This window comes from Mytilus californianus, unplaced genomic scaffold (assembly GCF_021869535.1).
Source record: "Mytilus californianus isolate M0D057914Y unplaced genomic scaffold, xbMytCali1.0.p SCAF_7, whole genome shotgun sequence".
In the NCBI taxonomy this organism is placed as follows: Eukaryota; Metazoa; Mollusca; class Bivalvia; order Mytilida; family Mytilidae; genus Mytilus; species Mytilus californianus.
In genome coordinates, this window is record NW_026262723.1 from 96,560,115 (window position 1) to 96,586,306 (window position 26,192).

At 32.9% G+C, this 26,192-nt stretch overlaps 1 protein-coding gene across 1 annotated transcript in view; it reads right to left on the reverse strand.

Moving 5' to 3' along the window:
- Positions 1-25,684, reverse strand: part of LOC127708859 (synaptotagmin-15-like) — a 153,246-nt gene extending 127,562 nt beyond the window's left edge. Inside the window, exon 1 of the mRNA XM_052214027.1 lies at positions 25,568-25,684. Coding sequence (XP_052069987.1) covers positions 25,568-25,646 — 79 coding nt within the window. The 5' untranslated portion in view covers positions 25,647-25,684. The remainder of the gene's footprint in view (positions 1-25,567) is intronic.
- Between the last annotated feature and the right edge of the window lie 508 nt (positions 25,685-26,192).

The window sequence follows — 26,192 nt, forward strand, 5'->3', positions numbered from 1 at the left end:
TTCATGATATACATTCATACTCACAATCAGGAAACATATACAATTCCTATATTTTCTTTGTTCTGTTGTGTCACCTTATATCTATAACGCATAGTTTTTAAAATATTTCCCAAATGATAAGAAAGTCCTTACATCACTTAAACTTATCCATAAATGAAATGCCTAAAAAGGAAGTCATGCATTAATTAAAAACATTGCACTGACAATGAAACTAATTCTTAAATACAACCAATTAAGAGATCATTTGAGAACCTTGACCACTTTACAATATTCTAAGTTTGTAAGAGAATGATAATCCCTTACTTCATGATAAGTTTCGCTAACCCTCGTACTTTATCGTGAAGAAAGGGATTATCATTCTGTAATAGTTATACACCGAGGGATAGGTGTGTCTGGATAAGAAACCCCGTCGGCCGGAGGCCGGAGGGGTTTCTTATCCAGACACACCGTATCCCGAGTTGTATAACTAACTTACACCCCATTCTAAACCCTATATTTGTAAACATTGATTATTAAATGAAAAAAAAAAACGATAGCATATTTATTGATAATATCAACCATGATTTCTAAGAAAATTTTTTTGTTACATGAAACCCCACTAGTAACCTTTCTTTGGTTATCTTCGTTCAAACTTTGACAAGTGAGTATATTTTACAAATGTCAAGTTGTTTTGCATATTCCCGTTAAATCCATGTGCTAATATGGATCAGCAGGTCAAGGTTGACTGTTTCGTGTATTCTTATTACAAACAAAAAAATACATCATGCTCCTGGTATACAGTTGTCAATATGGACGGGTATAAGACGGACGACATTTTGTGGCAAGGCTTGGATTTGGTAGAAGAGACTCAAGATAAAGGCAATATTATAACCCAAAGTACTTACCTGTATCAGTCTAATAAAGGTAATCATAACTGTATTTTATATCTTACGATTTTATCAAAAACAAAAGCCCCTTCCCTCATCTCGAGAATAAACAAACATTCATATTCGAACATACTAAGGAATAGGTGTGTCTGCATTAGAAACCCGACTAAAAGACACGCTCTACGTACAATATTTAAAATTGAGAAACTCCCTTTTTTTAGGGGCAATCAGGGGCTGATCCAGCCGGGGGTTCCCAACTCAAGAGAAAAAGGGGGGGGGGGGGGGTCCAACCATTCAAATGCATTGATCTTTTAAATAAAAGTCGGGTCCAACCCGCGGAACCCCCAACCCCGGATCGGCCACTCAGTAACCGGGGGAGGGGGGTCCGGGAGTTAGAATCCCAATTTTTTTTAAAGATCAATGCTTTAGAATAGAGACATATGACTGGGATAAAAAAATTACCTTCAAGCAAAAAAGTATTTAAATGATTATTTTTGTATTCCATATAGATGCTTATTGGAATTTCCTAAAATGTGTTTTTTTAATATCATGAAACAATTTGTAGTGAACACTATTAGTAATTTCTTATGTTCATAATCAATTTCTATTGTTACGAATAACAATGGACTTTGTTTGCGGGATGTAGAAGCAGGGGTTTCCAGAAACCCCGCTCGTCACACCCTGTGGTCAAAATCCATTGTTATTCGTAACAATAGATCTATTCAATTTACACTTGTTTCAGAAATAGAAACTATGAAGTACAACAATAGAACTGGGGTGTAACTTACATATACTTAGTCTATGAAAAGGTATATACTATGAAATTTAGAGCGAGGGGCTTGCCCCGAGCTCTTAATTTCATAGTATATACCTTTTCATAGACTATCCAATTTAGCACATATTTACAACTCGAGTAATCTTTTAATTGCTCTATTGATACTTTATTTTGGCTGACTACTTGTATCACAGGTGTTGTAAAACGGAGCTCATTAACGAATTTTTGTAAATCTACTCACTAGTATCATTGTAAATTATGTGATTTTAAAAGGCCCTTGACTCCAGAATGAAAAGATGGTAGCTGCTGGTGTAAGTATGTTTATTTATATAAAGCGGTGTTTTAACATTATGTACTTCTTTACATGGTAAGATGATAAAACAAATTGACCAAAAGCAGGGAATAATTAAATTGCAGTGGAAGCTTTACATGTCTTTTAAACATTTTTCAATTTCACAGTAAAACTAAAGCTATAATAAATTTGAAACATATAGATAGCATGCAGTGGTGGATCGAAGGGTTGGGGGTTGGAAAACCCCCTTTTTAGGACGATCAGTGCTTTTAAATGGGGACATTTGGTTGGACCCCCTCCCCTCATCCTGGGTTGGAACCCCTTTTGAAAATGGCTGGATCCGCCCCTGGTATGTCCCTATAGATAGTCTAGCGGATAGTCATTAAAAAGCAATTACCAATAGATCAAAGATACTAGGGTTTATGTTTTTGTTTTTTTATTTCAAAGTAAAAACTAAAAGATTTATTAGAACATGTATTTATATATATATATATATATATAGGTGGCACATTCTCTTCAGACATTATCACGGTTTTTCAATTCATGACATCGTCCTGAACATGCATGACATATTTGCCAAGGGACATTAAGCAACCAATAATCAATCAATCAATCAATCAATTCATGACGAAATAGAACAAGTTGCCTTAGTTTCCCTTCACAAGGTGTCATAGTACACACTTTTTTATGTACAAAGTAATTGCATGGATGATAAATTATCACAATTTTAAGATGGCGTTGTACTCTAATCAAGGTATAAAAACTACTCTTTATTTAAATGAAAGAAACTTACAGTCGTCAAAAACATTTTTTAGATCCAAAGATTTTAATGGCAGGAAATTTAAAAATCAACGTGAAAACTTATTGCAAACTTAGTCTATTTAAGTATATGTAAGAGAATGATAATCCCTTTCTTCATGATTAAGTACGAGCGTTAGCGAGTACTTATCATGAAGTAAGGAATTATCATTCTCTTACAAACTTAGAATAATGTAAAGTGGTCAAGGTTCTCAAATGATCTCTTAATTGGTTGTATTTAAGAATTAGTTTCATTGTCAGTGCAATGTTTTTAATTAATGCATGACTTCCTTTTTATGCATTTCATTTATGGATAAGTTTTAGTGATATAAGACTTTCTTATCATTTGGGAAATATTTTAAAAACTATGCATTATAGATATTACGTGACACAACAGAACAAAGAAAATGTAGGAATTGTATATGTTTCCTGATTGTGAGTATGAATGTATATCATGTAATATTTTAGTGAGGAATTATCCTTTTTTTAGCTCACCTGGCCCTAAGGGCCAAGTGAGCTATTCTCATCACTTGGCGTCCGTCGTCCGTCGTCGTCCGTCGTCGTCTGTCGTCCGTCGTCGTCCGTCGTCGTCCGTCGTCGTCGTCGTTAACTTTTTACATTTTGAACTTCTTCTAGAGAACCACTGAATGGAATGAAACCAAACATGGCATGAATGTTCCTTATGAGGTGCTGACCAAGTGTTGTTACTTTGTAGCCGATCCATCATCCAAGATGGCCGCCAGCGGGGGACTTAGTTTAACATAGCACCCTATTGGAAATGCATACAAATGACTTCTCTTAGAGAACCACTGAATGGAATGGAACCAAACATGGCATGAATGTTCCTTATGAGGTGCTGACCATGTGTTGTTACTTTGTAGCCGATCCATCATCCAAGATGACCGCCAGCGGGGAACTTAGTTTAACATAGGACCCTATGGGAAAAACATACAAATGTCTTCTTTTAGAGAACCACTGAATGGAATGAAACCAAACATGGCATGAATGTTCCTTATGAGGTGCTGACCAAGTGTTGTTACTTTGTAGCCGATCTATCATCCAAGATGGCCGCCAGCGGGGGACTTAGTTTAACATAGGACCCTATGGGAAATACATAAAAATGTCTTCTTTTAGAGAACCAATAAATGGAATGGAACCAAACATGGCATGAATGTTCCTTATGAGATGCTGACCAAGTGTTGTTACTTTGCAGTCGGTCCATCATCTAAGATGGCCACCAGCGGGGGACTTAGTTTAACATAGGACCCTATGGGAAATACATACAAATGTCTTCTTTTAGAGAACCACTGAATGGAATGAAACCAAACATGGCATGAATGTTCATAATGAGATGCTGACCAGGTGTTGTTACTTTGTAGCCTATCCATCATCCAAGATGGCCGCCAGCGGGGGACTTAGTTTAACATAGGACCCTATGGGAAATACATAAAAATGTCTTCTGTCAGAGAACCACTGAATGGAATGAAACCAAACATGGCATGAATGTTCCTTATAAGGTGCTGACCAAGTGTTGTAACTTTGCAGTCAGTCCATAATCCAAGATGGCCGACAGCGGGGGACTTAGTTTAACATAGGACCCTATGGGAAATACATACAAATGTCTTCTCTTAGAGAACCAGTGAATGGAATGAAACCCAACATGGCATGAATGTTCCTTATAAGGTGCTGACCAAGTGTTGTAACTTTGCAGTCGGTCCATCATCCAAGATGGCCAAAAGCGGGGGACTTAGTTTAACATAGGACCCTAAGGGAAATACATACAAATGTCTTCTCTCAGAGAACCAGTGAATGGAATGAAACCAAACATGGCATGAATGTTCCTCATAAGGTGCTGACCAAGTGTTGTTACTTTGCAGCCGATCCATCATCCAAGATGGCCGCCAGCGGGGGACTTAGTTTAACATAGGACCCTATGGGAAATACATACAAATGTCTTCTTTCAGAGAACCACTGAATGGAATGAAACCAAACATGGCATGAATGTTCCTTATGAGGTGCTGACCAAGTGTTGTTACTTTGCAGTCGGTCCATCATCCAAGATGGCCAACAGCGGGGGACTTAGTTTAACATAGGACCCTATGGGAAATACATACAAATGTCTTCTTTTAGAAAACCACTGAATAGAATGGAATCAAACATGGCATGAATGTTCCTTATGAGGTGCTGACCAAGTGTTGTTACTTTGCAGACGATCCATCATCCAAGATGGCCGCTAGAGGGGGGGGGCTTAGTTTAACATAGGACCCTATGGGAAATACATACAAATGTCTTCTTTTAGAGTACCACTGAATGGAATGAAACCAAATATGGCATGAATGTCCTTATGAGGTGCTGACCAAGTGTTGCTACTTTGTTGCCGATTTACTGTTCAAGATGGCCACCAGGATATTTTATTAAATAACGGGACCAATATTAATCCAAATTTGGCCTCAATCATTATTTGGGTATCTGTTATGATTTTTATCTATCTTTACATGATTTCTCAAACCAAAGTAGAGTCAGGTGAGCGACACAGGCTCTGGAGAGCCTCTAATTTAATTTACAGTTTAAATCAAATGATACATTTGAGTTACAACTAAATTTTATTTAACAGCCAATATGTTGGTCTGGCTTTTTACATCAAATACTATTTCATTATGTCAGGGAAATTTTCAAATAAAATGCCTTTAAAAGTTTTTAATATGTTCAAAACTTATATTTAATTCCTGTTTGTTTTTATTTCTTTTTATTTTATCGGAATATTGGAAATAACTATTCTTCCAAACCGCTGATCCAGTGATCAAAGTTTTTGAAAGCTAAATATTAAGGTTTTTTTTTTTTATTTCAAAGGTTTTTTTTGCTTTTTTTGCAAATGCTTTGATATTGTTCAATTATTTAGATAATACCGCTGATCCAGTGATCAAAGTTTTTGAAAGCTAAATATTAAGTTTTTTTTTTTTTTTTATTTCAAAGGTTTTTTTTGCTTTTTTTGCAAATGCTTTGATATTGTTCAATTATTTAGAATTTGAAGAATATTTTCATAATAACATTCACGGTACCAATTTTACTGCACAGTAAGCTTCAACTTATTTTGAGTTTTTTCTTTGTTTCACATTTCAACTTTTAGTCAGTTTCAATCATTGTGTGATAAATCCTTTCAATCTGATAAATGTGCTTCGGGGAAGTTGTAACTCATTTATAGAAACTCTTTGTTTTGAACTGTAAATAGACCCAAATATTAGGACAATCCCTTACTAAAAACATGATTTGCATTCATTCTTCACAACTAAGAGGATCAGATCCTACAATTTCATTGGTCGAGAGCACTTTGCTATATTCTAATTTAATTTGGAACACAGCATTTTATTTCAAAATAGCCAGTGGCAATTTTTGTTTTAATATCTTGATTACGATACAATTAAATCTTACCCTTGTGGTCATTCATGCATAGTTACTCAGTACACGGAAAAAGTATGTACTATGAAAATTAGAAGGCAAATTCAAGCAATTTGATTGGACGAGAAGTTGTAAGTATGTGCTAATATGTTTTTAAATACTAAAAAACAACAACATTAATTATTATTTTCCTGGTGCTTGTTATTGATGCTTTTATACCAACGGCATATCAAAACACAAATATAAGCGGAAATGATTTACACACTATTCATGTCTTAAGTCATTGAAATATAATTTACGTAAACAAAAGATCTTTTATATCACTGTAAGATTTAAATTGAAATTAAATGAACGATTATGAAAATTTTGATCCAACGTAACTTTTCACTATTACTAAATAGTCAAGTGTCATGATCGCGTGGTTAATAAGAAAACAAGTTTACGAGTTGCGCGTCTGTTCATTCGATCTGGCTAAATAAACTTAGTATCAAAGTACGTAGACGTATTGTTTATGTTCCATTCATTTGCCTTATTCCATGAAACAGTAATCAAGATTTTGAACACAATTTTTCCACATCAGATAAGACGAAACCAATATCTTTGAAAGTAACTGTAAGTATTTTGGCACATCACTTGTTATAAAACAATGAGATGTAAACAATTACAGATCACCGTACGGTCTTCAACAATGAACATAACCAATACCGTATACAGTAAGTTATAAATGAAATGTCAATCAGTACAACAATAGACTTAGGGTAAAAAAGTCATGAGCAGTCAGAGTAACGTACTAATGATAAGTAATAAGTTAATTGCATTAGTACATAAATACTGACTCTATTATTAGCCGAAACCAGAGTCCAACGATTTTTCTAAATAACATATTAATATTGAATTACTCACGAAATCGCACAAATTCGTTATGACCCAGCACGAAAAGTACCATAAACATTTAGGCGACAGAAAGTACATGTTCTCTAATGGCAAGATATTAAATTACTTCAGAGTAATGATTAAATATCAAAGGTGCTGCTTCTAATTTATCGCGTTCAAAGTGCTTTTCTCGACTAACCATCACCACAGAAACGCTCACAATCAATACATTTAAGTTAGATAAGTCTAAACTGTTCTTTTACCAGAAATATTACATGATACTAAAACGTCCCTTTTCTGCATTTTCAGATGTAGAATAAAAATTTTTATGATTAATTTATTTAGATTGTTAAAAATATTAAGATTGAGACTTATGTGCAGTGTTCAATATAAGATAAAACTTCAATGAAAGTAGAGAATACTCTTAATTCCATCGATAAATTGACAACCGTAAAAGAACAATATCTCACTGACGTCTTTTATCAATTTCAATTGCATTTCTAGTTCCTTTAATAAGACTAATCAGAATGTTGAAGCCTTGATATTTAAGCTAAATGGCAATACACATTTCTAGCATTAGAAGTATTATTATCTTTGAAGACATGAAGAACAAAGAAAGATATAAAAAAAGAAATTCGTCACAAATACTAATACACTGTATAAATTGTTGAAAGAATTTAAACTAATTTTTGCTTTCACGTATACATGTACGCAAATGTTATGGTAAATAATTTTCACTTGGAATACTATTTTCTTTCTTGAACGAATTGATGGGTGATTAAGTTTGTTGATGTAACCAAGGGTAATTCCTGTTACTAAGTATGTCCCAATAAACTCATCATAGGTACCAGGATTAAAATTTTGTACACAAGACGCGCGTTTTGACTACAAAAGACTCATCGGTGCCGCTCGAATGAAAAAAGTCAAAAAGGTCAAATAAAGTACGAAACCTCGATGATGTTCTCTTACTAAATAATTCAAAATTTGGGGACTATGTTTTGCGCATCTATCCCATCGAACTTGAGATGAGGGATACAACAGAAACAGTTAAGTCTGCCTCATATTTTGACTTACATCTAGAAATTGACAATGAAGGTCGGTTGAAAACAAAACTTTACGACAAAAGAGATGATTTCAGTTTCCCAATTGTGAACTTTCCATTTCTATGTAGCAACATTCCAGCAGCGCCTGCATACGGAGTATATATCATCCAGTTAATACGATATTCCAGGGCTTGTATTTCCTATCATGATTTCCTTGATAGAGGATTGCTACTCACAAGGAAGCTATTAAACCAAGAGTTCCAAGTAGTGAAGTTGAAATCACCCCTTCGTAAATTTTACGGACGCAATCACGAGTTTGTTGACCGGTATGGAATAGATGATAGCGTATATGTTCCAAATTTCGTAACTACAATCCCGTCCCCTTTTCCCCGAATGTGACCTACCGATTTAGACTTATTACCGGGTTTGTTCTATTGTGAGCAAAACGACGGGAGCCACATGTGGAACAGGATCTGCTTACCCTTCCGGAGCACATGTGATCACCCCCAGTTTTTGGTGGGGTTCGTGTTGCTCAGTCTTTAGTTTTCTATGTTGTGTTTTGTGTACTATTGTTTGCCTGTTGGTCTTTTTCTTTTTTAGACATGCCGTTGTCAGTTTATTTTTGACTTATGAGTTTGAATGTCCCTTTGGTATCTTTCGCCACTCTTTTAAGTATGTTGATGTGACCAATGGTAATTTCTGTTTTATAATATGTCACAAGTTGGAATAATGAGTGGTTAAGTATGTTGATATGACCAAGGGTAATTTCTGTTTTATAATATGTCACAAATTAGAGTAATGAGTGGTTAGGGTATGCTGATGTGACCAAGGGTAATTTCTGCTTTATAATATGTCACAAGTTAGATTAATGAATGGTTAAGTTGTTGATGTGACCAAGGGTCATTTCTGTTTTATAATATGTTACAAGTAAGAGTAATGAGTGGTTAAGTGTGCTGATGTGACCATGGGTAATTTCTGTTTTATAATATGTCACAAGTTAGAGTAATGAGTGGTTAAGTTGTTGATGTGACCAAGGGTAATTCCTGTTTTATAATATGTCAATAGTTAGATTAATGAGTAGTTTGTTGTTGATGTGACCAAGGGTAATTTCTGTTATATTATATGTCACACGTTAGAGTGATGAGTGGTTAAGTTGTTGATGTGACCAAGGGTCATTTCTGTTTTATAATATGGCACAAGTTAGGGTAATGGGTGGTTAAGTTGTTGGTGTGACCAAGGGTAATTCCTGTTTTATTATATGTCACAAGTTAGAGTAATGAGTAGTTAGTTGTTGATGTGACCAAAGGTAATTTCTGTTATATTATATGTCACACGTTAGAGTGATGAGTGGTTAAGTTGTTGATGTGACCAAGGGTAATTTCTGTTTTATAATATGTCACAAGTTAGAGTAATGAGTGGTTAAGTATGCTGATGTGACCATGGGTAATTTCTGTTTTATAATATGTCACAAGTTAGAGTAATGAGTGGTTAAGTTGTTGATGTGACTAAGGGTAATTCCTGTTTTATAATATGTCACAAGTTAGAGTAATGAGTAGTTAGTTGTTGATGTGACCAAGGGTAATTTCTGTTATATTATATGTCACACGTTAGAGTGATGAGTGGTTAAGTTGTTGATGTGACCAAGGGTAATTTCTGTTTTATAATATGTCACAAGTTAGAGTAATGAGTGGTTAAGTTGTTGATGTGACCAAGGGTAATTTCTGTTTTAGAATATGTCACAAGTTAGAGTAATGAGTGGTTAAGTTGTTGATGTGACCAATGGTAATTTCTGTTTTATAATATGTAACAAGTTAGAATAATGAGTGGTTAAGTATGTTGATATGACCAAGGGTAATTTCTGTTTTATAATATGTCACAAATTAGAGTAATGAGTGGTTAGGGTATGCTGATGTGACCAAGGGTAATTTCTGCTTTATAATATGTCACAAGTTAGATTAATGAATGGTTAAGTTGTTGATGTGACCAAGGGCCATTTCTGTTTTATAATATGTTACAAGTAAGAGTAATGAGTGGTTAAGTATGCTGATGTGACCATGGGTAATTTCTGTTTTATAATATGTCACAAGTTAGAGTAATGAGTGGTTAAGTTGTTGATGTGACCAAGGGTAATTCCTGTTTTATAATATGTCACAAGTTAGAGTAATGAGTAGTTTGTTGTTGATGTGACCAAGGGTAATTTCTGTTATATTATATGTCACACGTTAGAGTGATGAATGGTTAAGTTGTTGATGTGACCAAGGGTCATTTCTGTTTTATAATATGGCACAAGTTAGAGTGATGAGTGGTTAAGTTGTTGATGTGACCAAGGGTCATTTCTGTTTTATAATATGGCACAAGTTAGAGTAATGAGTGGTTAAGTTGTTGATGTGACTAAGGGTAATTCCTGTTTTATTATATGTCACAAGTTAGAGTAATGAGTAGTTAGTTGTTGATGTGACCAAGGGTAATTTCTGTTATATTATATGTCACACGTTAGAGTGATGAGTGGTTAAGTTGTTGATGTGACCAAGGGTAATTTCTGTTTTATAATATGTCACAAGTTAGAGTAATGAGTGGTTAAGTATGCTGATGTGACCATGGGTAATTTCTGTTTTATAATATGTCACAAGTTAGAGTAATGAGTGGTTAAGTTGTTGATGTGACTAAGGGTAATTCCTGTTTTATAATATGTCACAAGTTAGAGTAATGAGTAGTTAGTTGTTGATGTGACCAAGGGTAATTTCTGTTATATTATATGTCACACGTTAGAGTGATGAGTGGTTAAGTTGTTGATGTGACCAAGGGTAATTTCTGTTTTTTAATATGTCACAAGTTAGAGTAATGAGTGGTTAAGTTGTTGATGTGACCAAGGGTAATTTCTGTTTTAGAATATGTCACAATTTAGAGTAATGAGTGGTTAAGTTGTTGATGTGACCAAGGGTAATTTCTGTTTTAGAATATGTCACAATTTAGAGTAATGAGTGGTTAAGTTGTTGATGTGACCAAGGGTAATTTCTGTTTTAGAATATGTCACAATTTAGAGTAATGAGTGGTTAAGTTGTTGATGTGACTAAGGGTAATTCCTGTTTTATAATATGTCACAAGTTAGAGTAATGAGTAGTTAGTTGTTGATGTGACCAAGGGTAATTTCTGTTATATTATATGTCACACGTTAGAGTGATGAGTGGTTAAGTTGTTGATGTGACCAAGGGTAATTTCTGTTTTATAACATGTCACAAGTTAGAGTAATGAGTGGTTAAGTTGTTGATGTGACCAAGGGTAATTTCTGTTTTAGAATATGTCACAAGTTAGAGTAATGAGTAGTTAGTTGTTGATGTGACCAAGGGTAATTTCTGTTATATTATATGTCACACGTTAGAGTATTGACTGATGTGACCAAGGGTAATTTTTGTTAAATAATATGTTACAAGTTAGAGTAATAAGTGGTTAAGTATGTTGATGTGACCAAGGGTAACTCCCGTTAATTTTTATGCCACAAGTTACACGAGCAACACGACAGTTGCCACATATGATGCAGGATTTGCTCACCCTTCTGGAGCACCTGAGCTCACCCTCGGTTTTTGGTTGGGTTTGTTTTTCCCTGTCTTTAGTTTTCTATGTTATGTTTTGTATACTGTTGTTTGTCTTTTGGTCTTTTTCTTAAATTGCCATGGGGTTGTCAGTTTGTTTTCGACTTATGTGATCAAATATCCTTTTAGTATCTTTCGCCTCTCTTTGAGAGTGATGAGTGATAAAGTTTGCTGATATAACCAAGGATAACCCTTGTTATAAAATATGTCACAATCCATTAATGAAATACGCATTGAAATAGCAAAAACAACATTTTTTCATTGTATATTTACATGATTTTCTGTGTGTTTTGTTTAAATTGAAAAGAATCATTTGATAAGTAATAGCAAAATGATCCAATAAGCCGCCTTATGGAATTACAATCTTTTTAAATTCAATAAGTCAGTAGATACTGATAATTCATCCAATGTGAAATTTTACGGATGCTCCATATTTTCAGGTCAAAATAGTTCAACATTTAACAGGTTAGCCAAAGATACTGATAAGCTTCAATTTCAATCTTCAGCAATCTAATTGTTTCTTGTCAAGGCAGTTATAACTCACATAAGTCGGCGGTTCTGGGCTATCTCTAAAAGATACTGGAACTGAGAAACTTCCAAGAAAAAACCATTGTTAAAAACTCAATCCTACGAAATCTACTTATTCCGTTTAAGATTCCCAAACTCTATAATTGTTTAATCGTTCTTTTGCATAAGAAAATAGGCCAGATAGTCTATCTTTTCAAATTCAATTGCCCCGCATATATATGTTGCTCTTCTTACTCCCGAAATATCTTCGTTTACCAAAGTGAAGTTATCATGTACTCTTTAGTGCTTACGAAGCTTTATTAGTAACTTTCTATTGTTTAAGAAGCACAATTCTTTCATCTTTATAATCGCATACATTTTTAAAAATTCAAATGGGGTAGATATGGTTGTCAACTTCACCGAAAACCTATTCACGACTGTGAAATCTTGACTGAGTGCGAATTCGATGTCGTGTGATGCTTCCATAGCTCCTTTTGGAGTTCATGCGATTCCTTCAGCTGTTTTTGTTACCTTGATTTGTCTTCTTAATCGATTTATGACCTTTAAACCTCGGTGAACTACTGTTGCCCAAATGAATCCAGGTTGAATCAAACTTTGCATCTGAATTCACGATGCATTGTCCATGTTTATTAGCTCGAAAAATCATCGGACTTAAAACCCTTTAAAATTGTATCGATGTTATTGTTAATTATTCGTGTTAAAAGAGCTTTTTTGTCGGAAAGTGAATCAAAATTTATTTATTTGCATGGATAACATAGTACCTTCTTTATGTATACTTTTTAGACATATTAAATCTTTTTGCGTATATCATCAGGAGGGGGAAAACGCCTTGAAAATGCAATGATATATATTGTAATGACGTCCCCAGCTTTATGTGTGATCGGAAGTTTGAATTGCTTAATAAACGGAAAAATTATACAGACGGAAATTAGAACAAAGATTTCATACTGTGATGACGACATTGCTCAATATATTCTATATTAAACAATCAAATTCTCTGGTGATTGTCTCAAATCCACAGTAAACACAGGAAATAGAAAGAAAAACAGATAATTGTTAGTCGACAAGCACCTGCTATATGTCTCCAACAAATGTCTAAAATTCAAATGCAACAGTGAAAAGGGATAAACATTGTTCTTAAATCTAAATAGATACAGTTTGTAGCTAGTTCTTTGGTGCAATATAAATTTTAAAAATGACAGCTTTTGACGGAAATAGATATTCTTAAATTAGTGATAACATGCACCAAAACTAATGATGCATCTTCATCTGGCAAAAGAGAGGCGAAAGATACCAAAGGGACATTCAAACTCATAAGTCGAAGATAAATTGTCAACGCCATGCCCCCCCCCCCCCCCCCCCCCCAAAAAAGAAAAAGATTAAAAGATAAACAACAGTACACAAAAAACAACAAAGAAAACAAAGGAATGAGTAACACGAACCCAAAAAAAACCGGAGGTGATTTCAGGTGCCATGAAAGGGTAAGCAGATCCTGCTCCACATGTGACACCCGTGGTGTTGCTGTCAAGTAAGTACAAATCCGGTGATAAGTCTTATTCTGTAGGTCACATTAGGGGAAAAGAGACAAAGGTAATCAAAGACAGATTTGGCTGCTCTGTTTAGGACCTTTAAGTTAAATGCCATAAAATGTTATACATTTTTCGCCATATATACTCCTGTAAGTTTTCGAAGTTAAATAAAAGATAAAATGACAAGTATAGTCTCAGTTTAGTCATAACAGATATTATATATATATATATATATACAAATACACACACAAGCCTAGCATTTCACAAAGAGGTAGGGCAAATAAATCTCTCCCGAATGTTCAACCGTATGATCAAATAAAAATTAAAAAAAACACACCTAAATATAATTTGAAAACACAACTTTGATAGATTCTGTCAAAATTTGAGTATTCATCAAAAATAGTTTACAAGAAAGGACATTCTTAACAAATTCAAAGTAAAGCTATGTATTTTCTCTCGGATACAAATCAATGAATTTTGGTAAGAGTTTTCCATCAATTCAAAATGTTACAAAAAAGTGTCAAATTTGAAATTTTGTATCAAACTGACAACAACAACAATATGCAACATTGAATAACATTTTGATTTTAAGGAAATACGTAAATCAGAAGAAAATTAGTAGACTTAAATACTGGAAATTGACAATGAGAGTCGATTGAAAACAAAACTTTCCAACAACAGTGATGATTTCAGCTTTCCAATTGGGAATTTTCCTTTTTCGATATTCCAGAACTTGCTTTTCCTATCATGATTTCCTTGATAGATAATTGCTGCTTATATGGCAGCTTTTGAACCAAGGGTTTCAAGTGGAAAAGTTGAAGTCATCCCTTCGAAACTTTTACGCATGCTATCATGAGTTGGTTGACCGGCATTGAATATCTCGGTCACAAATGACGACTTATATGTTCTTATTTATGTAACCTTAATCAAATCGTCGTTTTCGATTATTAATCTCCGAATTAGACTCATCGCGGAAATTGAACTTACCATTAGTATGACAACGGGTGCCACTAGTGGAGCAAAATCTAATTAACTTTCCGGAGCACCGAAATCCACCGCCAGTTTTTGGTGGGGATTCATATTGTTCAGTCTATAGTTTTCTATGTGTTTTTGGAATTTTGTCTTTTCGGCGTCTTTCTATTTTACCAAATATCGTAAACTCGTAGAATATGCAAATAAGACATATAAAAAAGCAACCGGAAGGACTTGCAAGAACTTAAAAAAGTTCGAGATTGTGTGCGTCGACGTGGTAAGTGTCTCCTGCTATGGATGCATCATCCGATCATACCAATCCACTCTCAGTCAAAATGTTACATTAGGGAGTAGGACACAATTGGAAAACTTACAAACCAGACGACTATTCTGGTATATAAAGATCTAAGACCACTAAAACAAAGATAGTGAGTTAAGACACAGATACATCGTATATCATCAATTTGTAATGGTGACTGTAAATTTTCTGTAGTGTCGATTTCTGTCGTTTACCTCATAACCGTACTGGAACAGTTTTTTTTACAGGGGCAAATGTTAATGACGGTATAATGTGAACATAAGTGTATATATAACGTTTCAATCGAGACATGTAAACTCCATACGATAGGGCAGACGGTATAAAGTAAAATCACAAAAATACTGAACTCCGAGGAAAATTCAAAACGGAAAGCCCCTAATCAAATGGCAAAATCAAAAGCTCAAACACATCAAACGAATGGATGACAACTGTCATATTCCTGACTTGGTACAGGCATTTTCTTATGTATGTTACTGGTAAGAAATGGAAAATTGACAATGAGAAAGCTGTGATCGTCATGTTTGTCATGGATTTAGTCGTCAATATGTGTCAATATCAAGAAAATGATCCAGATAAGAATTAGACCAACTATTTTGGAAGTATCCTAAAATTTAAGTACACTGGGATATATGAGATACAAGCATTCACTGTAATGTGGGTTAATTAGTGACAGAACACTAGGAACATATATGAAAGTGAAAGAGAAGTGCTTTATTTTTTTGTTTTTGAGATGGGTTTGTAAGATCTCTGCTTCATATTAATATAAAAATAAGTCGGCCACTAGGGATGCACAATTAGTAGCAATTGGAATGCCGACTGTTTGTTTAAATATTAATCAACCAAACTCAAAAGATATGCCGTCGATTAAAAAAAATCGACATTCATAATATCGTATTCGGGGTGTATTTGTTTAGTTCTTCACAAAGTAAGGCATAAATAAATGCAACGGTAGTTTAGCGTTGTTCAAATCCACATAGAGTAAGAAGTCAAGTCAAGGTAACATACAAAAACTCAGGGAATCCAAAAGGAGTATGACCAGGTGCGTCGACATGGTTAGCGTCTCCTACTTTGCATGAACCCCCGCCATGCGAATCCACACTCAGTCAAAATGTCACAAAAGGGATAGGAAACAATTGGAAAAATTTACAGATAAACGCTTATTATGGACTTAAAATATGTTAAAAAAAACTATCAGTTGAAATCGTCAGGTTTTTCATAAACAAGAATGTTTTATCTATTAATACTATTTTGTAGAAAAAGTAATATTGAATTTAAACCTGAAGTGAACATGAGAATAGTAGCGTAGAACATAGGAAAACCAAAAGTTTCGATATGATTGGGAAACAATAACTATTGTGATTAAAAATTTGGAATTTTTAGGAAATCACATCTGATTGACACCGCTGGTTGAGTATACCTCTTCAAAACATTTTTGAAGGCAATAGTTGTCTGTAGAAAGAATGGTAGTAAGAACTTGAGACAGATGTTTTGTCGAATATTTAGACAAGTCGGCTATACATAATTATTTATAAAGATTTTTGTAAAGTTATGATATCCAATAAAAAACAAAGAAGATTTGCATCGTCCTTTTGTTATGATAATACCATTAGAGAAAAGGAAGGATTTGTGATGTTCTAAAACCTCCTCTTTTATGATGCTGGTGTATACGTGGGATTTGTTTTTTTTTATTAGATAATCCAAATAACGATTTTTGCATTTAAAAAGATTTTGTTTGCGTAACCACATATTTGTTGTCAAGACAGGATAGACCAACGAAATGGGTTTTTTTAACGACCTTAACTGGCTATATAGCCCTTGCACGGTCGGATGGATAGACTATTCACAATCCTGAGCTTCTCTTCTTGAAAGGGTTAAAAATCTGGGTGCTCATGATACAATGTAGATTTTGAATGCGCTTCTTAATGTATGATCGAACAGCAATATTCCCTCTAGATAGCGCCTATAGTCCCCAACTACATCCATCAGTTACCTTAGACTAACAACTCTCAAAGCTGTTCGTTGACAACGATGCCAAGTCCTCCGCTTATATCATGAGCAGCATAACTATACTTTATGAGGATGAAGCGCAATTTGTTAGTAAAATGTTTCAAATTTATGATATAGACTCTTTAATATTCAAATTCAAGTTTATGATATAGACTCTTTAATATTCTAATGCCTGTATTATAAGAAATTTATATTTTATTCAAAGGAAATTCTGATAACGAATAACGGAGAAGAAATGAAATACGGAAGTTCATAATCCAAAAATGATAATTTCAGTAAGAGTATTCGAGATCCGGTTGATACTATTACATACTATTATACGAAATAAGATATAAATTGCTCTATTTCTTGGAACAGATAACTATGAATTTTTACTACCTTAGTAGTATAGCGGCAATCCTGTTGACAGCTACTCTGTGCAAGTATTCAAGTGGGTGTGGCCTAGATAGGCTAAGATGGGAGAGAAGTTTTGTGCGCACTTAAAACTGGTTTAACCCCACCAGATTTTAAGCTTGAACAAATTCAAGCTCTCTAGGCAATGTGTTGTTTGTCTATTTTTGTATGTTCATTTTTTGAACGAATCTGATGTTGGTGGTTGGTTTTGTCTCTTGTACACTCCAATATTTTTGCTAATTCCTGTTATCTTTTTTTGTGTGTAATGGAAACTTATTTAGTTTCTAATTTGTATAATTATTTAGTTTCTATATCGTTTATCTTTACATTTGACTAAATATCGTTTCAACTAAAAATAATAAACATAGATTTCTGAAACAAAAAGGATGAGCAAAATATAGTAAGTCTGGACAATATTGTAAAATTAAAAACTAAGTATAGAGTATAAAACCACTGTAGCATAAATTTAATCAAAAAGATGTAAATGAAATAAACTCAGGGGAAATTTGTCCTAACTTTTTGTTAAAATTTGATGAATAATCGTATTGTATAGAACTCGATTATCTACTTTGAACCTACCATTATTGATGTCAAATACCGAAGACAATTTGACTATTCGACACCAAAGCAAGTGTTTACTAAAACGTTCCATTAACGCAGAATATTCAGTTTCAGATTTTTCGTCGTATTTTCCCTAACTTTTTTATTTTTTTCAGATGCTAATGTCTGATTCAGTTGATTTAGCCTATTTCTATTTTCCGGTATCCATTGATGCTTTTGTTTTTAAAGTTTTAAATCGTCTGCTAGACTTGTACGGTTAATGGATTAAGCAAATTAAGTCAGTCTGTTCTTTTGAAAGTACCGGATTTATGCAAGAAGTAGAAAAGATTTCAAATTTATATAAAATTAAGAAGATGTCGTACGATTTCCAATGAGACAACTATCCACAAGATGACGTAGATTTAAGCAACTATAGGTCACCGTACGTCCTTCAACAACGAGCAAAACCCATATCCTATTGTTAGCTATAAAAAGTCTTGACATGGCAACATGTTAAAAATTCGAACGAGAAAACCGATGGCTTGATTTATGTTCAAAACCATAAACAAAAACAAATATGAAAGATGGAAACTAACAACAACTTTTTTTCTGCTGACTTAATTTATACCAATAAAAAGAGAAATTAAGACAGCATGAATCAGGTTTTTTAGATTTTCGTTGTTAAAATACTTAGTGGATAGTTGTCTCATTGTCAATAATACCACATCTTCTTAACTGTATATCAATATACTTTTTTAATACGTATCACCATGCTTTATCTGAATAAAATGTACCGTATAGCATGTTTTCAGATCGCAGTTGTCTGCCTATTGTTTGACTCAAAGAATTTCATTTTGTCTTTGATCATTCAAATGAAAATATTCAAAAAATATTTCAATTTATTTGAAAAAAAAACAACAAACTGCGATGATGTTTGTGCATACAGGATATAAACTGTCTGTTCATTACAATATTAAAAGAGCGGCGAAATATACCAATGGGATATTCAAACTCAATATTTGAAAACAAACTGACAATGCCATGGTAAAAAACGAAAAACGACGACCAAAAAGACTAACAATAGTATAGAAAATTAAGGACTGAGAAAGACAAATCCGGGTGCTCTCAAGTGCTCTGGAAGGTTGAGCAGATCCGGCTCCTTATATATCACCCGTCGTGTTGGTCATGCAAGTACTAAACCGGTGATAAGTCTAATCGGTAGGTCACATTCGAGGAAAAGAAGACGGGATTGTGGTTACGACAAATGGAACACATTCGTCGTCAACTGTGAAACAGATATTCAATATCGCTCAACCCAACTCGTGATGGCGTCCGTAAAATGTTGGAAGGAAAGATTTCAGCTTCACCACTTGGAACTCTTGGTTCAATAGCTGTTAGAAGTAAGCAGTAACCCTCTATCAAGGAAATAGTGATTGGAAATGAAAGCTCTTGAATATCGTATCAACTAGAAAATATATACTCTTTATGTATGCGCTGCTGGAATGTTGCTTTATAGATTAAGTTATGTTCCCAAAAGATAAATAAATCAGATTTGTCATTTTGAAAATGATATTATAATTATTCAGTTTCAACTGCATTTACATGTTCGTTGGCTGTCAATATTCCTGTTCACCGATTTGACTCAAATTCTGATATTTGATTTATAACATATTGAAACATTTATCAAAATAACAAAAAGTGCACACAGGATGATGAACTTCGAAGAATGCCGATGGTCATATGACCTGATATAACCATCAGTATAAAACAAAAACACAGTGCACGTGCAATCGTATAACGACAATATGTTTTAGGTCTTGTGCAGAATAAGAGGTATAGTAAAAATAAATATTTTATCATTTAAATATCATACGATTTTAGGCATTGTTGTATCGTAGATATAAAATTATTCAAACACGTGCTGTTAATAGAGTTTTTCTGTCTTTATTCACAGATCTTGCATCATCAAGATTCACACAAATAAGTGTGCTTAAAAAACTATGCTTGATGGCATAAGAATAAGAACAAAAATGCATATAACATGCTCTCGAAAATATTAATTTTAAAATTAACTTATTAATATTAAAAAAAAAATCTATTTTAATGCCATATACAATCCTCATAGAAAACAAAGCTTATGGGAAATACAAAATATAGCGTTGATTGAGTTATGAGATTACTATTTTCCCTTTGTGGAAATCTGTACACATAGCATGTTTGTTTTTACTTTTGATATTGAGTTTTCAAAGACCGTACAGTGCGAGATAGTTATAAAACTGTTAGAATTAACAGAAAAACAATTTTATATAAAATATTTTGCATTGAATGTTGAATGGTTAATCTGATTTTCTATACCAAACGTTTTAATTGTTTCATGTCTTCACTTTTTGAACAATACATTTCAATACGGTTTTTATGAATTACTGAAGACAATAAAATTGTCAACAGAATTTAAAGTTTAAGCGCTACAACTAACTGAAAGTTTTAAGTTTTTAGACTGGGTTGACGATAAAAAACGAATCGTGAGAAGATTAGGAAGCAAACAACATATTTAGAATTTGCTTACTTTCTGACGTCATGGTGATTTCTTAATATGACGATGGTTACAATAGATGAAGAAAATTTTCCTGGACCTTTAAAAAATTACTTTCCTTTCGAAAGATAAAAAAATAGAGTCAAAATATATTGAATTGACTTAAATATGCAAAACGAACGACACATAATTTAAACAAGTGTTTAACGTATTCTTATGTATATATTATGCAGCAGAATATTTAAAGAATAAAAGAGCATGCATACAATTCAATGCATTTTATTATAATATATTGATTGCCTAAAAAATTTATTTTTCAAATATTTGATTTTTTAAATTAATATACATTTTTCATAAAAATACAATTAATGTACATATATTACAATAAAAGTTGGAATTCAGTAGACCCCAGGATCCTGCTAGTACAGATTGAATTCCAATATATATTGGAAGAAATCATGATTCTAATATGCTAACAGAAATCCAGTTCAAATCAGAATGGTTCTTTGAGTTGTTAGTGTTAAAGATAAGCTGATGCATTTAGAGAATATTTCAAACATTACATGAACAATCCTACTATACAGATATTCATCAACTCATCAAGTCTGGAAATAAGAAATGACAAATACATAAAAAATTCAGTCTGTTTTCCATTAACAATTTAAAATGGATGTTTTTTTTTAAATCAAATTAACAAAAAAAGCATTATTCGTCTTACAAAATTAAATCTGACAGACGATCATTGACTATTATGGTTTGTATTCATACAAGTGAAAAAGTCTTATAAATCTCTTCCGTTATAAAAAAAAACAACAAACTTGAAATCCAAATTTCATTCCTAGAAGGACTTTTCAAAACTTTCAAACGACATTGATAACAAATTGAACTAACTTCTTTGAAAGACTTATCACACCTCTATATTGCCACGCTTTCATAAAATCCATCTACTCTTACGTAAGAAATGGCTTGTTCGTGAACCTTACTGACCGTAACAGTATCGTTAATTAGATCCGGTCAATTTTTGCCATGTTGCAATATGTCGGGTTCTGATTGGAATTCTAGCTGTCGACCATTTCTTTAAGATTCTAAATAGCTAAAATTGGTTCATATATCGATACTAAATAAAATATCTACTTAGGTTAATGAGAGAGAACAAGGTTTTCTCGGTAGCTATTGGTAATTATCTCTAGAAAGGCATACGTAATAACCATTGGGAATTACTTAGATCTATTATTCTGCAAATATGATTTAAGCTTTAACAGGAGTTAATGTTTTACACAGACTTTCAGTTCTGCAACATTTATCGTTTAAAAATGGAAAATTGTAAGAATTGAAATTCTTAAATGTGAACCGATTAGTTTTATAATTTCTATAGTTTAACAGTGAACTCATGTTTAACTATAAAGTATGGCATTTACTTTTTTAAGTATTAACTTTCCTTTAAATAAACCGTTATACATACTTTTTATCATTTTCTGCGTCTGATTCTGAACTGTTTACATGTAACTTTTATGAATCAAGTTAAAATGGTTCTTGAACCTACATTCCTGAATGTATACACTTTCTTCAATACTTACTAAAATCAACACAACTTCAATCATTCTGTATTGAGGTTTCATTTAAATTACGTGTGACATTTACAAGATCGTGTCCTCCTGTACTGATCATGACGTCGCTGTATGAAATATATTCCATTTTTAATATTAATGAAGCACTATATCTCCCTGCTCAGTCGCTCCGTAACTATCGTATCACATCTTTGAGACGTGAGCAGACATTATCAGCGACGTTACACTGTCTAAGGAGAAGAAATCAGCGTTGTCACAATGTGCGAAGAGAAAGTTTTACGCTTGACCATAGTAAGCAGGAGAGAGTTTTACGCTTGACCATTAATTGTCAAGCGTAAAACTTTCTAATGGTGGGGAAAAACCAGTAATAGAACGAACACCAGATTATTGGGTTTTCTACGTATTGATATCGTTATATCTCGCCAAAAGTTCATATTGTGGCTCACGTCTGATGTTTTACGATATCAATGTATAGAAAATCCGATAATGTATACGTAGACGCTAGTTTTTTGGTAACAATTTGGCTGAAAGAACATAATACGTGGCTGGCGCTTAACAAATATTTTACAAGGATTTATCCCATTTCTGTTACGTCAGTATACAGTTCTTACTTTAGATATTTTTCTAACTTTTAACTTTTAACTTACGACCTTTTAACTTCTAAAATGTGCATTTAACATGTAGGATTCGAACGAGCGTGTGTTTTCTTGACTAATCGTCATAGTCTTCCGTCTGCACATGATTCCACTCCACCTCGAGTGCTGACATACTAATTCTGATAAGTCGTACTTTAAAAGCCTTTTTTTTTGTCGATACATTCCAAAGAACTGTATTGCTGTCTCATTGATCATGATCTACTTTAATTTATGAAATATATGTTATGTCTTGGTTCTTTTTTTTAAAGTTGATTTATTTTATTGTTGGTGTTATTTTTAACTTAAAGAAGATTTGCGTTCCATATTTGAACGTCCCAAATCACATATCGGATCATTGATACTGAAAAATAAAGCAGTATAATCAAAAAGCGATATCTAAATTTTGAATGACAACTAGAACTAAAAAAAATGAATCAAACACTTTCTCTAAAAATATCTATAAACGTCTATTCCAGATATCAAGTGTGAACATCGTTGTATTAAGCCGAATCTTTATACAATTACGGCTATTCAGCACACGTATCCCTGTACTTTAAAAAAAATATTGTTTTAACTTTCATTACTAACGCCTATACGATCATGGTTATCGGCGGCTTAGTAAGATGTTGGAAATTTAACCCATCTTAACATCCAAAAGATTAGGCACTATAAATGTTTCACTTTCAAATCTATTTCTTTTAGATATTTTAGTATGGCTTATAATTGCCCAAATCTCGTTATTACAATACATCTAACAGCTATGATTGAACATAATTTCAAAACAAAAACAGAATAAATTTGAATTAAATTTCAAGTTGTATTTTACCTTCTTTAACTTGGATACCTTAATATAGATGAGAACCGCATGAATAGAATAATAAATGTATAAATAGACCAATAATAAAATTATCTAAGTTAAAAACTTTAAACGGACGGTCATTACATGAAATTGGTAAAAGTAAAATAACATTGAGAATGGAAATGGGGAACATGTCAAAGAGACAACAAGCCGACCAAAGAGCAAAAAACAGAATTGATAAGAAGTAGTGGATTCGGAAATCATAATTCAAAGAGTATAACAAAAAAAAAGACACTCCAAAGCAAATTCAAAAAGGAGTAGTCTATAAAAACTGAGACAAAATCAAACTCCATCAATCAACGGAACAAGTGAAAAACAACTGCCATATTCCTGACTTGGTACAGGCATTTTTCAAATAAAATGATGCGTTAAAAGTGGTGTTATAGCTAGTTTAACCTTCACTTGTATGACAGTTTTCACTTGCTCGTTGATTATCGTTTAAGAATCCAACCATGTGACGTCTTATCAACTTTCGTCTACATAAACTATCATGATAATGTAAGTTCTCGTATTTGAACAACGTATGCTTGGCTAGTCATAATGTACTAGTTTCGCGAGTGGAATCATAGTCACTGTAGTGTCCTTCCGCACTCCCGCCCTTCGTTTCTACAACTCCTTTGAAAATCAATGACCAGACTAAATGAAACCTTCTATTTAATGTTAGGTCAACCTTATATTTGCAGGTTCCCCTTGCAAATAAATGAATTATGTCATTTTCTGTAACTGTAAATGTGACTCATCAAAAATTGCTGTTAAGATTTCAATCTAAAACTACCATAAACAAATTTATCGAAAGCATTAAAAAGTAGATTCACCAAAGACTCTTCAATAGTCCATCTATATAGACAATATTTAATAACCATATTTCATTCGAAAATGGGTAATGGAAAATACTTGTTTGATGTTATTCAATATATACATCAATAAGTATCAATGGACCTAATTGAGGGGTGGAGGCGGACAACATATGGTTTGTGAATTGAAATAAAAACCATTAGCCTGCAGTCTATTTATTTCTTTTACTATGTAAATCATATGTATATTACGTCGGTTCTTTACGTCTTATTAAACAGATTTGTATCTTGAAACCTCAAAAGAGCTTGTTTCTGAATCATAATAATATCAATTATATTGTAATTCATTCGAATGGTTAGTTTTCAAAATATTTCTTAACTAATGTCTTACCAAAACATCTATAGAAAATACTTTCAGTTTTGTATGTATATTTTATGCCGATAATTTCTGTTTATTTCATGTACAATAATTGAAACAAAAACATATATCAGATGACATTACACCTTTAGGAACATCATATAGAATAACATGTGTATACTAGATTAAAAATACTATTTTTGGTGATTATATTATGGCGTTGAAGAGGCATTCACATAGCTAAACAAAGTGTTCTATATGTGCACACCAAAACATTGAAACTTTGATTCCATACCTTTTCATCTTTTACAAGAAAGAATTATTTTAAACAATAAAGTTTTCCAGAGCTAAAATTGAAGAGATTACAATTATACATTTTTATATTAACCTCACCAAATTTCAGTAAACAACAATGATTACATGACCATACTTTACAGTCATTTTTATTTCTTCACATTAAAATTTAGACATGACCAACAGCCGTTTTCGATACAAGAAGATTTTTTTTTTACAATGATGGTTATTTGTGAGAAACGTCCTTTGGCTTAAGACAAATGACATTTTTAAACTAAAGCAACTTGATTATATCATCTATACATTGTCTCTTACTATTTTGGCAAGTTCAAGTACCAAATTATAAAAGAAAGAAGATTCCAAGTCAAATAAAAATTATACGTCAGAGGATAGACAACACCATGCCATAAGAAACAATTCGAATTAAAATACAAACAATAATCTTATATACTATTAAGAAAACTACAGACAAAACAACAGAACATCAATAAAACCAAGGATTGTAATTATCAATATAATACCAAACAGAATGGAGTATATGTCCCTGCTATCCTAAATGTATTGATAGTGTAAATGTTTGGTATCATAAATATATATGTACTCACATTGTGAATTCACTGAGGTGTCGACATTCTTTTCATTCTGGTAATTTCTTGCCAAGGGGCTGTAGTTCTCACTAACCATTATACAATGCTGTATTTACTCCTCATGCAGTTTTTGAAATATTCTGAAAAAAAAACATTATCCATGTATTTTGGTGATGAAAAGACAAAACATGATTTTTCTCCGGGATAGTCTTCTTATAAAAATTGAAACGAATAAAACATATCATTATAATCATATTCACAAGGTTCAATATTAGATCTAAAAAGTAAAATACAAATATACCGAACTCCAAGGAAACTTCAAAACGGAAAGTCTTTATCAAATGGCAAAATCAAATGCTCAATCACATCAAACGAATGGAAAACAACTGTCATATTCCTGACTTGGTACAATTAAGATTAAGATAAGATATTTCTGATAATGCATTATATTAAACTGACTGCGATCCGAAATATCATCCATTTTAGAATTTAAGCATGTTAGAAATGTATTTCGGTAGGAACAACAAGTGTTGTCCCTTACTAAAGCAATAGATCAAACTCGAGAAAACATATCTTTTACTAAAACAATTTTTTTTTCAATTATAACTGACAACTAAAAGTTTTGGTTGTTACCTTGTTCGGC